Below are 14997 nucleotides of genomic sequence, written 5' to 3'. Positions count from 1 at the left end.
TGAGGAAAACAGGCTCAGAGAATGAAGTTCTCATCAAATGCAAATAAAAATAAAGCAGACAAAAGCAATAAAAATTAGTAAAGGGAGAGATGAAATTTAGGTATCTATAAAAGGTATTATTAAATTCCTAAACAATCAAAGACAATTAATTATAGATCTCTAAATAAGAAATATTTCCACAAAGTGACTCGAGGTAAGGGAAATGTAAAATAAACTATTTTCCTATATTTTTGGCATAAAAACATAAAATCACATCATTTGAATTCATAAGTAGGATCCACAAACATGCTATTTTAAAAAATGATCAACAATCAGTCCCCATAAACTCTATGTGATGGATGTTCTACTGGAATTACGGCATGTCTCCTTTTAAATTTAGCTTATGTATCACTATGTTTTTGTCGCTTTTATGTTGAGTTTTTTTTTCCTGAATCTTCCTGAGACTTTTATTGGAAAGTTAAGAGAAGGTATATCTTTTACAATGGTGACAAAGATAGCTTCCACTATAAACATGTAGTGAGTACTTTGATTACAAATCAGCAGACAATTCTAATAATTTACACTATAAAAGCAACACCGGAATTTAGAAAATGAACTCAGGTACCAACAGAGTAAATTAAAGATGAAAAATAGAGGACAAGCCTATACAGAAAACGAGGTTCTTAATGAAGGGAAAGGTTATGCTTTGTTCCTTCTGCTTCTGTTTTGCTTTATTTAGATCTGACCTAGGAACATTGTAAGTAGCTCTTCTAAAGTAACCGTCCAGCCCTTGTGTCCTGCTCGACAGCTGGCATAGGGATGCCCAGCCATCTGCCAGGTAAGAGGCCAGCCATAGTCAAACACCTCCAAGCAGAATAAAAAAGCAATATTCCCATGTTCTAACTTTAAACGGTTTGCATGTTTTTCCTCTGAAAATGGTTGTTATTATATTTACTCTAAATTGCTTCAAATATATATATATACACATATAAATTATATATATATAATATATACAGTTATTATTTAAGAAAATTTCACAGAAACATTTATTATGATGGTGAAAAATAATAGAGATTTTTAGAACCTTATTTTTAATTAGCTAACTTTTGGTTAATGAGGATAAAGGAAACTGAATCTTATAATTGGAAGATGATTAAAAATAAAAGAATTCTCTATCAAACTTATGGAATAAAATTTAAGTGCTTATTTAGTAGATCATGTTTTATAAAATACTTTTAAAGAATCAGAAGTGAAAATTGTTATACATAAATGATTCATTTATAAGGTATTCATTTCCGTTAATTTAAAATGGTATTTTTAAGCCTGATGACATTTAACAAGCATCTAGTATCATTAACATTTGTAAAGATCAATGACTATTTGGTTTTATATCTTCTTACACTATCCAAGGTCTGCAGACAATTCAAGCTTGTAATTTTACTTCCTCACCACCCCTGTCCAAACTACACTTTAATCGTTCTAAAATAGTCTTACAATTTTTTTCTTAGCTATATTAAGGAAGTTTCATAAAATCTAGGTAGTAAACTTAGATCTTAAAAATGGAAAGGGATCATAGATTTACGAGAATTAGTTTAAGTATTAGCATTTCAATACATGTTAATGATTTATACTGCTGTAAATATTGGGAAAATATGTAGACATTTAACTGGACAGGCCAACAATATTTTCCAATTCACAGTCACAAGAAATGACCAACAAAAATAATCAAAAGATCAGCACAGAAAACAGCGTAGTTGATTGTTATTACATAGACAGGACAGTGTTATTTATTTCTTCCCCTGAGCCTCTGCCATTCCAACTGTTGTGCTTTTGCTGCTTTAGAGTTAAGAAAGGACTTGCCATTGTCTGAATCCTGGTCTTTCAAATTCCTTCTATTCACTATGGCTCTTAAAGTCTGAGTTCTGCCATCCCTAATTAACATTCATGTCAGAAGCCTAGGGTGCACTATAGGTTATCACAGTGGGAAGTGAGAATACCAGGAGAAAAAAGTGGAAAAAAACCTAGCAGCTACCATCAGAACAACTTAATATTTTCAAGAAAAGGCAATATTAAGAATGACTGGTTTGTTAGGATCAAAAACTACGGAGAAGAGAATCTCCACATGTGCTTATCTATAGTTCTTTTGACTGGAAAACAAACCCCATTTCAATACCTCAAGACTTTATTAAAAAGAGACTTTCATATGAACTTCCTGGATAGAAAATGAATAACTCTTAGAATCTGGAACTTGGGTTTTAAAGCACCAACAAAATAGTGTAGAAGACCTGTAGAGCAAATTTGTACCTTAATAACTTTTTTAATACACTGTGTTTATTATTTACCTCTTACATTTTTTTTTCCAGGATTTAGGTGCAATCTGAGGCAGTCTACAAAGTTTCATTCCCTTTCTTTGTTTTTTTTGCAAGATTATCAAGCAAAGACATTCTTCTGAATACCTGAGTCACACACACGCACAAAGATCCTTTAGTACGCTACTGACAACCACTGCATTCTTAGTTGCAGCAAACTGTGTTTACCTACTTTCAGAAGTATAACTACAGAGAATTTTCATGACATACAAGTATAAATAAATCTAAGCCTTTATTGGCCATAATTATTGTTCCAAGAAAAGTTTCTGTTTTTACTCTGTATCTACAGAAAATCTGCTGGGATTTGCGAAGGTAAGAGGACATCTTTCTCCCTGAAATGTAATGTAATCATTTAAAATTACAGCAAATCCTATAAAAATAATAACTCTATAGAAATAATAGCAATATGTTGAAGTTAACTTTTAAGGAAAGGGTTAAAATTTTGCTAGTTGTGCTGTTCATCAATATTTCAGGAAAGATACTGATGTCAGAGCAATAGGGTTTAAGGGAAGAGTTGGGTTATGATTATCATTCATATTTTTGTAAATACTGATATGCTATTTAATCCTGCCACTTCATTGAATTACCTGTTTAGATCAGAGATTTTGGTTGTCCCTGTCTTTATACTGGTATTTGTAGTTTGGCCATTAAATATTTCATTAACTTAATTCCTAAGTGAAAGTAGAAAAAGGAAAAGAAAAAAAAAAAAAAACCCTCAAACACAAATCAATCAAATGTGCCATTTCACTGCTCTTCCAGTAAAAGGTTTGATGGGAAAGGAGACTGTACCTATTAGCTAATCTCTAAATTGCATCTCATTTCTGAATCTAATTTATTAGCTCCTTACATGAATAATCAAGGTTTGACTACACCAAAGTTATTGCCAACATCTCCATTCATTGATAACTAAATAAAGCTCACTATCTCCCATCCCAACATCCTTATCCTGCTCTGTGACAAGGCTAATGTCCCATCCCTTAGCTTTTAACCTGAAGTCCTACATCTACTCAGTTGGTTTTGCCCTTCATGTAACCCACCCCCGATAAATCTCATACTTGAGTTTACAATGTTGTCATCTCTTCGTCTTCCCCGTAAGTACAATGTCTCTCAAATCAGACTCTATAATAATAATCTCCCATTCCATACTATCCCTGAACAGACCATATCTCACTAGTTCAAAATGTTCCTTGACTCACTTTTTTGTTAAATGGTCTCAGAATAATCCATCTTTTTTTATTTATAATAATAAATAATAATTTATTATAATATTTATTTATTATTATAGTCATTATTTTTATATTTTTATAAATATATATTTACATGTATTAAATATATTTATTATTATATTATATTATTATAATAACAATCTTTTATTAGCATTATTGATATCTAAATTGTGAATATGGGGTTTAAAGAGACTGAGGTATCTAAGAAGCAAATCACTGGTTTGAGTGAATAGAAAAGTACTGGAAACATAAACAGTTTGGAAATAGAGGAGGAAGAGGTATGGTAAAGCCTGAATTGAAGAAGGAGGTTTGATGCATGCTGAGTTTGATATTGGACATCCACTCAGATCAAAGCTGCTGCTAAAATTGAGATTGTATAATTTTACTTGGCTCTATCACGATAATATCTTTGACAATGGGAAAACTAGAGCAAAAATACTGCATTTCCATGTAGTTTGCTGTAGTTAAGCTGAACCAAAGATTCAGATTTCTTTATTCATTCTTCCATACCAAACTTAATACATTGTTCATAATAAAATAAGCTTTGACAAAATTACAGTATTGACAATAATGTTGGCAATGAAAAAGTATATAACAAAAAAATAAAAATACTTGAGAATCTTTATTATGGTGACATTTGTAAAGCAGATTTAATAAAGAAGGATTAAAGAAGCATGTATGTGAGTGTATTGGATATTATGTGGTTAAAAAAAAGGAGAAGCTGGCCCTTTATAAAACCTTTAAAGACTAAGACCCTAAGTTTTAAACATTGTGCTTTGGGGTATCTGGCCCCATTTGGTAGAGCTTGCAACTCTGGATGTCAGGGTTGTGAGTTCGAGCTCTACGTTCATTGTTTACTTTAAAATAAAGTCTTTAAAAAAAATCACACCTAATTTCACATTAAAACATAACTTTCTTTCTCTATGGCAGCACCAGCAGTGTCTTAAGTTTATCTAGCTCATGTGGACGTCTAAGAGAATATTAATAGTGATTTGAAATATAATGCATTGAGCTATTAAAGGAAGAATGAGAGAGAGAAATGTGATGCCAGCAGGATCCCTGAAACAGAAGAAAAAATACGGTGAGAAAAGGTTCAGTTGCCTTTCAACAAACCAGTTGCAGGAGTAAGGTCAGAGGAGTGTGAGTTTGAATGAGGCATTCTCATCTCAGACGTTAACACTTAAGTAGTTCTTGCGAGTGGATATTTACTATAACTTGCTTAAATTATTTTGATCTTATTATCTCCACAATACATGTTTAAAACAGCTTAGAAATGGTGGAAGGGTTGCTAAGAATGAAAATCTTTGTGAAGCTACAGTGTCTGGGTTCCCAAACCCTGATGCTAGCAACTTAAAGAAGAACTACATGCTTGACAGTCCTTCTGTAACAATGGACAGAGAAGACTCCAAGGGAAAATGTATTGCAGTGGCAGATACGAAGCCCTAGAAATCTGCTTTTGTTGCTATTATAGAAGAAGCTGCAGAACCATTTAGGGGATGATTCGTTCACTTCATCTTTTGTACCGTAAAACCTTCCCATTGTCCTTGGAAGCTTGCTCCCAGATAAGCCTCCTGTATCTGTGGGCTGCGACAATAAAGCTTTACAAGCCTAAGCAAGTAAACTAGATACTGAACTATATAATCCTCCAGGAAGTACTAGGAACATTTAAAAAATAAAATTTAGAAAAATAAGACTAAGTGGCAGATGCAAGCACTTTTTTTTAAATTCATTGAGTAACCAGGCAGAAAGAACCCCTGACAAAATAAGTGATTTTTCTAAAAAAAAAAAAAAAAAAAAAAAATCAGATTCATAGTCATTTGTACACTGAAGGGCTACTAGCCACCCTGGGAAAGAACACATACAGTGACATTTAAGTGTTAGTAATTTTTTATGGACAAAAATCAATTGTTATACAGGGACAGCACAGTGGGAAGCCCTCAACTTATTTAGACAGGCCCAAAAAAAATCTGCTGCAAACCAAGAACTAAGAAGGAAAACAGGCCCTACCTGTCTGAACTTAAATACCCAGGCACCTGATACTGCCCTCAGCTAACAGTAAGGACAACGGGATCAGATTATAAACTGAAGATAAGAGCACATACTATTCTTTAAAAGCACTCTATGTAAAAATAGATAATTTAAAAAATAAATAAGAGCACTCTTTGTGTTGTTCAGAATCAGTATTTTTGTGTATTATTTTTGGCAATTAGGAATTTATATATTAACATTGTTTTGAAATAAATAAAATCCTCATAAATGAAAAGATGATTCTAAGATTAAATTTTTAGTTCCATTAATAAAAACAAACACAAAAAGCAAGAGAATTTTAATAGCAACTGAACTTATTTCACTTAGTACAATCTCCTGCAGTCACATCCACGTTGATGCAAAAGTTGGGTATTCTTATGGTGACTAACATAACGTAATTAAAAAAAAAAACAAACAGTAGCAACTGAACTTGAAATCTGAAGATCAGAGAAATAATATGAAGTATACTAAGGAGAGGACATAAGAAGACTGAAGATTTAGGTCCAGATATGCAGGTGAAGTTAAATAAATTTCTAAATTATATGATATCATAAATCTTCATTCAAAATTTAAAAAAATACACATTTTTTAAAATGTCTAAGGCATAATGAGTTATTCCATGATAGAACTATATGCTGCACTCATACAAAGTATTGGGCACAGGTTTTGTTGTGAAGGGGAGTAAAAGATATTTATAAACAAGGTCCTTAATCTCAAGTCTGAAGAGAAAAAAAGTAAGATGGGTCCCAATACTATTTTGATTATCTGGAAAAATCTGAAATTATGGTTTAAAAAGGCTGGAAGAAAAACCAGCGCTACATTAAAAGAGGAAAGAAGTGAGAGGTCCAAAATATCCAACGAAGCAGAGTCTAATCTTGGCCTCTACAGGCCAAGAAATGTCTAACTGGAGACACCTGTGACATTAATAGTGCTCTAGCATATGTGGGATTTCTGGATGAGGAGTGTTGTTTTAGGGGAACAACTCTCAATCAAGATGTTATTTTGGTCATTAACTATAGTTGCTAGACTTTTTCAAGGTGGGTCAATGGAGTTTTCATTTCATAGTACTGGTTGTTCAAATTGACTAAACACATTGGTTGAAGTCCCACTACTATACTTTTTGGCTGTGTGCCCATGACTGGTTCTTTCAGCAATCAGGACATGAGCCTTATCAATGTAATAGTATTAATAATGGTATCTACCTCCAAAGTTTACTGTGACAATTAATGGAGTAAATACATGAGTAGTGCTTTGAACAGGGTCTAGCACATAGCAGGCATTCAATAAATGTCTCCCATATGTATGTATGTAAGTGTGTGTGTGTGTGTGTGTGTGTGTGTGTGTGTGTGTGTGTTTTTTGGTAATAGTCTATGTAATCTTATTCTGTAAAGCTGAGAAACAGACCAAGGCACCAGCCTCAGTCATCCTGGTCTTCTTTCCATTTTGCAAATTTTCCAAGATCCTTCCTGCTTTAGGGCTCTTGCTTACCCCGTTCTCCCTGCCAAGAACACTCTTCTTCTCTTTCTTCACCTTGCTAATTCCTTCTCAAGCTTCAGGTATCCTGTTGTCTACTCCTCTACAGAGAGGTTTACCTGACTTGTCCTTTCCCTTCTGACTCCCAGTTTAACTCGGGATTATCCTGTAAAAAGCATTACACCATTTATCTTTTTCTTCTATCCTAATCACAAGGTTTGGGGTGTGTGTGTGTGCGTGTGTGTGTACATGCGCACATGCATGCGTGTAAATCTGTGTGTAACCCTCCCTATGAATCCTTACCATTTTCTAAGTTCCCTGAGGGCAGACACTATGTCTATTTTGTTCATCAAACAAAGCTCAGGGCAGACACTATGTCTATTTTGTTCATCAAACAAAGCTCTTCTAATATATTTTTGTTAAATAAAAGAATGAATAAAAATAAATTCAAGAGAAATGGAACTGATTATGGTTAGCACACTGATAATGTCACATCCTAGAATACTTCACTATTTTTTCTTAAGACACACAATAAATACATTGAACAAGAAAGCATAAGTGAAGTTCTCTTTGGTATCTCCACAACTTCTCTTTGTGGAGATATCATTATTCACAACACAGGCAGAATCTCCTCTGAGATTTTTCCAAGAGAGAAAAGAACAAAATAACCAAATATAAATCAAATGATCATAGCCTCCTTATAAAATATAAACATCAGTAAATTACATCAAGAATAACACTTACTAAGTAAGGTAACTAATTTCTTAAACTCTGTTCTTTTCTCAAGTGTGGATATTTTATAATCAGCGTATCCAGAAGAAGACTTTTTTCACTAAGTGATATAAAAATAAAATGACTTTCCTTTTAATAAATATCAAATTCACTTAAAGAGCAAGAGAGGGACATACTCTACAACAGAAATAATTTATCTTTCAAAATGTAAGCCTAGTGTATGGCTCCATAGTTGATCTTATGTCTTAGTTATACACAGTCATGATCGGAGCAGTTGTTCTCAATCATTGTTATGGATCAGAATTAACTGTGGAATTTTTTTAAAAAATGAATATTTCCAAAGTCCGAAGCTCAGAAATATTGTATCAAAAGATATGAAATGTGTTTTGGGTACAAGTGCATTTTTAAAAATTTTATGCCTGGCTTTAATATGAAAACAAGGTTAAATACCACTTGTTTATCAATAGATGCAAAATTGTTCGTGATTGAGAAAAATATACGAATACTTCTTATAAAACAACCCTGAGTAATTAAGATTGAGAAATTATATGGGTAGTCTTAATCACCTGTTTTGTTTGGACAAGAAGTTTGCACTAACCTTCACAGATGAAAAATATTTAAATATAATCATTCGAAAGTTGCTTACTTCTTCTAATTTTCCATTTAATTAAATACTGTTTATCTAATTTAATTTGACAAATATTTGAGTACTTGTTATGTCTAGGGCACTTTTCTCTGACATTGAAGTATCAAAAAAGTGCAAAATTTGATCATTGGCCCTATATAGATTCATGTCAAATGGTCACACAGATACACACACACACACACATATACATTTTCTAAGATATATATATATATATATATACATTTTCTAAGATAAAAAATCAGTGCATAGTAAGCATAGTAAGTGCCATAATAGAGTATTACGATACATAACGTGTACATCTCCCCACCCTTGACACCCCCCATGACAACACACAACTTAATGGAGAGATCAGAGAGTTTCATGGAGTGGTTGTCATTTGAGATGGGTCTGGAAGAATGAATAGGATTCTCACAGGGAAATGGAAAGAATGAGCAAAGTTTTGGAGCCATAAGATAAGTGATGTGTCTGGGAGTTTGGCTGGATCAAGGAGAACACAGAAATAAGTGCCAAATATTGAAGACTATAGATGTCTCTTATATAGCACTCATTATGAGCATTGTAGAGACACATATGAGGTAAAAATAGGAGACATAATCAGTTCCTATTCCTCAAAGAAATGTTCAGTGATGTTTGGTGAAATATTGCCATAGGAAGTAAGCAAAGAATAGTGTAATATTAATTCTAAATAATATAAAGTACTGACAAGTATAAAACTATCTCAGAAATGGAGAGAAACATAGTACAGACAAAAGGAACAGGCCAAACACAATCATGGGAGTGGGTTAACTGAAAGGGAATAATAGGAAACACGGAAGGAAAGGCGGGAGAGGACAAGATTAGAGAAGGTCTTGAACATCAGGGTCGAAATTTGGGGCATTTTTAAATAGTAGGGATTCACTATACTTAAAAAAGGGAAACAGGAAAATAACAGATCATTATAATGAAGAGTGGGGTGCATTGTGGAGGGAGAAGGATGTCAGCAGTAGAGATGACTTGTATGATTGGTTGTATGGTTACTGCAATAAGAGATGGTTGTATGGTTACTGCAATAGTCCTAACTAGAGGAAAAGCGATCCAGGACATACAGGCAGAAAAAAAGATGTCTTAGCAACTTGTGTGAGCATTTTAACTGAAGAACAAGGCCAATAAATTGGTGGGTATGAGAGTACCTTTGAAAAAAGAGGGAGATATAAAGAGAATTTAGGAAATTTGGATATCACGGATAGGGAGCAAGTATTCGCTGAGGTTCTCAGCAAGGGAGTGATTAAAAAAATCTCATGAACTTCCAACACTGTCATTTCGTGATTACCAGCTTTGCTTCATTATCAAGAGTCTTTAACCCAAGCTATTTTATTTTGACAGGCCTAAAGATCTGACATCCCTCATTGTTAATAAAAGGACTAGATTATGAATTCCCCCTGGCTTGATTTGGCACCATAAATCAAATTTAGATTTTATACAAATACTAAGTGTGTGGTGGTTTGTTCTGAACATTAATCTCACATTCCTATTGACTACCTGGAAAGACACAAGAACTAGCGTTGATAAGTTTATTCTGTCAGAAGAAAGCACTGACTTAATAACATAAGAGCTCCTTGATTATTTTAAAATTAAAATTCCCATTTCAAATGGCATTGTAGGAGTAGGTAAATATTACTACGTGATCTAAAGAAAATATAGAATTATAAGAGGCATATAAACATCCAGTGCATTAGTATTAAGTCTGTTACTGGTGAAAATTTTTCTGGCTTAGAAAAGCACTTGTTATATTTAATTTTATTAAGGAGATAAATAAACTAAAAGTGATTTTCTATGATGAAAACAATTGAAAGGAAGGTTACAATACAGCTATAATAGAAAAAAATCCTGAAAAATAAATGACATGCCCTCTAAAATATATCTGCAGGAGATGAAAGCAGAAGAAAAGTTCACATGCTGTCCCTCACGTAACTTATTTATAATCTGCATCTCAATACATTTTTAAAATCTTAACACTGAAAATTCTTGCATGGAGTTTCCTCCAAAAGTTGAAAATAGACCTATGCTATGACCCAGCAATTAGATACAAATGTAGTGATCCAAAGGGGCACGTGCACCTGAATGTTTATAGCAGCAATGTCCACAATAGCCAAACTATGGAAAGAACCTAGATGTCCATCAACAGATGAATGGATAAAGAAGATGTGATACACACACACACACACACACACACACACACACACAATGGAATACTATGCAGCCATCAAAAGAAATGAAATCTTGCCATTTGCGACTACGTGGATGGAACTAGAGGGTATTATGCTTAGCGAAATAAATCAATCGGAGAAAGACAATTATCATATGATCTCCCTGATATGAGGAAGTGGAGATGCAATGTGTGGGGTTTGGGGGTAGGAAAAGAATAAATGAAACAAGATAGGAGGAAGACAAACCATAAGAGACTCTTAATCTCACAAAACAAACTGAGGGTGGCCGGGGGTGGGTGGTTAGGAAGAGGGTGGTGGGGTTATGGACATTGGGGAGGGTATGTGCTATGGTGAGTGCTGGTAAATGTGTAAAACTGGCGATTCACAGACCGGTACCCCTGGGGCTAATAATACATTATATGTCAATAAAAAAAATTAAAAATTCATAAAAAAACAAACACTGAAAATTCTTCAATATACCTAATTTTGTAGACATGTCATTATATTATGTTTCTAGTGATACACAAAGCTGTATTATTAATCAGCCCAAACATTACATTGGGCTGTAATATAAACAGCCCAAACATTAATACATCATTAAAAACTAATGTCATAAAACTGTGGCTAGATTAATCTTGACTCCTTTGTTACACAGAAGTTGCTAAATAACTACAAAATACATTACATTTTATTCTTCACTATTCAAATTATAATGTCCTTCTTAATCCACTTCCATGTTTATCTACATTTATCTGAAAAAAAGGGAAAAACAAATACTTACCAAAATGGTGGTAACGATCAAAGAACGATTGGATAACGAATCTGTGATGTTGGCTGGCTTTCCCTTTTGACTTTCTGTCATATTCAGGCCACTGGCTGGATCCCAAGTTCCAATCTATAAAATAGCATATGGACTTCGTAAATTGTCCATCAGGCACCTGGGAGAAAGTACTGCAGGAGAAAGTTAAGACGGCTAACACTTATTATTCACCTCTGCTGCATTATCTGCTGTCGTTAAGTAAAGGCTGCTTGTTTTAAGCCTGATTCACTGCTCAGTGAAGTGTGTCCAGTGAAGTGTGACATTAAAGAACAAAATGATCCACCGCACTTCTACAGTCAGTATGGGAGCTTAATTTTCCATTCAAACTTTCATTCACCAAGATAAACCACATTTGATGATACCTTGATAGCTGGCTAGAAACTCATTAATAGTGCATATCTTTTACTGTAATGGATCTATCTCATCCTCTCATTACAAAGATAACATGCCATGCTAAACGGATGAAGCTAAAAGACAGAGCAAAATCTGGGGATCCAGGATAAATTAATAGGTGAAGGCAAACTTAAGAGCTGCATTGATTTTGGGTTTTTTTGGTTTTTTGGTTTTTGGTTTTTGTTTTTTTGTTTTTTTTGGTTTTTTTTTTTTTGTTTTTTTTGCATGACCTCCTCTAGGGCAAATTCATAACCAGAATTACCTTTGGAGCCTTTGTAAATACACCTTTGAGCATTCAAAATACTCCAAGGAAAGATTATAGCACATCTCATCTGAGCAATGCATTCCAATACTTCCAATTGTATGCTATTTAATATGTACTTTAATTTAACTAATACTCTCTAATAATTCAGCCATATACTCGCAGTGTTCAGACATTTTAAACCCCCTTGAACACAGCCTATGAGACGATATAGCACACCTCTGGGAGACATATCTAAGCAAAGGATGTCACTGAATGCATACATTGGGTGGTTTATGTGCTCTGACACCACTGCCCTGTCATATAATGGTGGTCAGCACCGAAGAAGGACAGAGGCAAAAGAAGATTGGAGCCAGTAGTTCTTTTCTCCATCCTCTCAAACCTAGGAGTGATGGATAATAAACTTTGTTTTCCATATCCCTCTAGCCAATTACCCAATATGTTCATTCAAAGGGAAGGAAAACTATCAATTATCTGTTTATCTTTAAAATAAAGCTTTGTATATCAATTAAATAATTTTAAAGTGACATTAATTTAGCAGGTAATATTTACCCTGGTCTACCTAAATATGCTAACAAAGGTCTAAACCAACTTAAATATTATGATTATTTTTATTTTTACTTTTTTATATTTCATCACATTTACCCTTTTCGATCCTTTTTTTCGCTTGCATAGCTTTCTTAGTAACCTATTAAGATGTCTCTTTCCCTCTGATTGGAGAAGCACAAAAGTAGAAACATTAGTAATTTCTGTACTTCATAAGGATAATAGATATGCCATTCTAATAGTTGTATGTAAGTGCAAACCCAAGTATATTTTTTTCAAAAATGCATTAACTGTATTGGGGATTCCACATAATGTTTTTTTAGTGACGTCTAAAAAAAAACCTCTTGGGGCACCTGGGTGGGTCAGCCGGTTAAGCATCTACCTTTAGCTCAGGTCATGATCTCAGGGTACTGGGATCAAACCCTACAGTCAGGATCCCTGCTCAGTGAGGAATCTGCTTATCCCTCTCCCTCTGCCCTTCCTCCTTGCTCATGTGTACTCTCTCTCTCAAGTAAATAAAGAAAATATTTTTTAAAAAAATAAAAATAATAAATCCCTTGTCATATTTTCTTATATTGAGTTTATTTTCCTCTTACCATTAAAAGCTATATACTCTTGATGTTTGTGTCAATACAAGAAAAAGTCAGGTAATATAGTGAGAAAAAAAATACTGATTTTAGCATTCTCTCCAAAGTAAATTATTTACTTTGAATTAAATTTCTTTACTTTAGACAATGACTAACATGATGTCATAAAGACAGAGTCTAATTGTAATTTAGCGCCAATAATGAAAGGCCTTCGGCGGCCAGAGAGGTAACTAACATCCATGTGTGAAGAAAGAAGGCATAAGCCAGAAGTAAGAATTTCTAGGCAAAGGTATGCAGTTTTTAAATTTTACAAAGTTTCAGGGCAGAATGACAAGTAATTGCTACAATCCAGACCCTGCTCTTCTCATAGCTATGTACCTTGGGGCTGCATGCTCCCAGAGCAGATGATTTTTTCAAGTTCTTAGTAAGGCATCACTAAGGCTAATAGAGGCCCCATTAGGAATCTGGACAGGGAAGGACAGAGAGGATATTGTAAAACCTAGAATGCCTGCTGACCTGCTTAAAGTGTTTCAAATTCAAAATCATTAAAAAAAAAAACACTGTTGGCTAAACAAGATACATCTGCAGATTGGATTTTTCAGTGACTGTCACTTTTCTGCTCCCGTTCTATAATTAATACCTATTACACTTTTGTCCCCTTAGATTTTCTTTATTTCTTTTTTTTTTTTTTCCACCATTAGCTAAATAGCTAGATTTTTTCAGACGTGTAATTCTACCAGCCAAAGACCTGGCAAACATCATTGCCCACTGTCATCTGCCTAGTGACATCCTCAAGCTTGATCAATTAGTTTTTCAACTTTCTACCCAAATCACTAATATGAAATGTTGCCAATTTTGTTTACCATCATCCTCCATGATTACTTTTATAAAAAATAATTTAGCTAAATGCCCACTCATCTAGATATATTTATCTGGTTTCCTTCTCTGTCAGTTGCTTTTCTAGTATTATTTGGGTGGAGGGGTTCTGGTTCATAGTATATGAATTGATAATTTCCCATAATCATAAATATTAAATATCCCCTTTTATAAGCTTAGATTTCTAAATAGAATATTATAAAGTTTCAGAAATCTTAGTGATATGAAATTTTAAATCAAAAAATTTGTATGATCCCTAGATTTCAAGTCTATAGGAAATGTGTAATTCAAAACTTTTTAGTGATTGAGGGATTGTCAGAAGCGGGTCATTTGGTTCATTTTGTTTTAATCATAAGTACCATAAGCTAAGTCAAGACAATCTTTTTTTCTTTTAATCTATTTTCAGAACCATAATTTTTTCATTATATGATTTAATCAAAATTTTACAATACTTTTTTCAGCTCTAAAATGGAATAAAGATATCTAAGTACTCTTGACCTCGCAGAGTTGTTTTAAGTAGAGTTATAACTTGCAACGAGGTGGTATAAAGGGAATGTATCTCAATATAAAAAAAAAGGTCATATATGACAAGCTTACAGCTAATGCTATACTAAATGCTGAAAAGCTAAAAGCCTTTCTTCTAAGATGAGGAACAAAGCAAGGATGATCACTCTTGCCCCTTTAATTCAACACAGTATTGGAAGTCCTCATCATGGCAATTAGGTAAGAAAAAAAAATCTGGATTGGAAAGGAAGAAGTAAAACTCTATTTGCAAATGACATGATATTATATACAGAAAACTCTAAAGATACACACACACACACACACACACACACACACATTACACAGCCATAAAAAAAGACATCTTGCCATT

The 14997-nt window shown here is 33.7% G+C and overlaps 1 protein-coding gene across 6 annotated transcripts in view; it reads right to left on the bottom strand.

Moving 5' to 3' along the window:
* GRIK2 (glutamate ionotropic receptor kainate type subunit 2) overlaps positions 1–14997 on the bottom strand; it is a 638416-nt gene that overhangs the window by 225076 nt on the left and 398343 nt on the right. For all 6 annotated transcript variants that reach the window (XM_032858212.1, XM_032858210.1, XM_032858211.1 and 3 more), the window contains one exon: positions 11421–11534. In XM_032858212.1, the coding sequence (XP_032714103.1) occupies positions 11421–11534 (114 nt within the window). The remainder of the gene's footprint in view (positions 1–11420; positions 11535–14997) is intronic.

This window comes from Lontra canadensis, unplaced genomic scaffold, assembly GCF_010015895.1.
Source record: "Lontra canadensis isolate GAN:19392208 unplaced genomic scaffold, GSC_riverotter_1.0 scaffold14, whole genome shotgun sequence".
Lineage (NCBI taxonomy): Eukaryota > Metazoa > Chordata > Mammalia > Carnivora > Mustelidae > Lontra > Lontra canadensis.
Note: the sequence above shows the minus strand (reverse complement) of the source record. Positions and strands in the feature narration are given on the sequence as shown.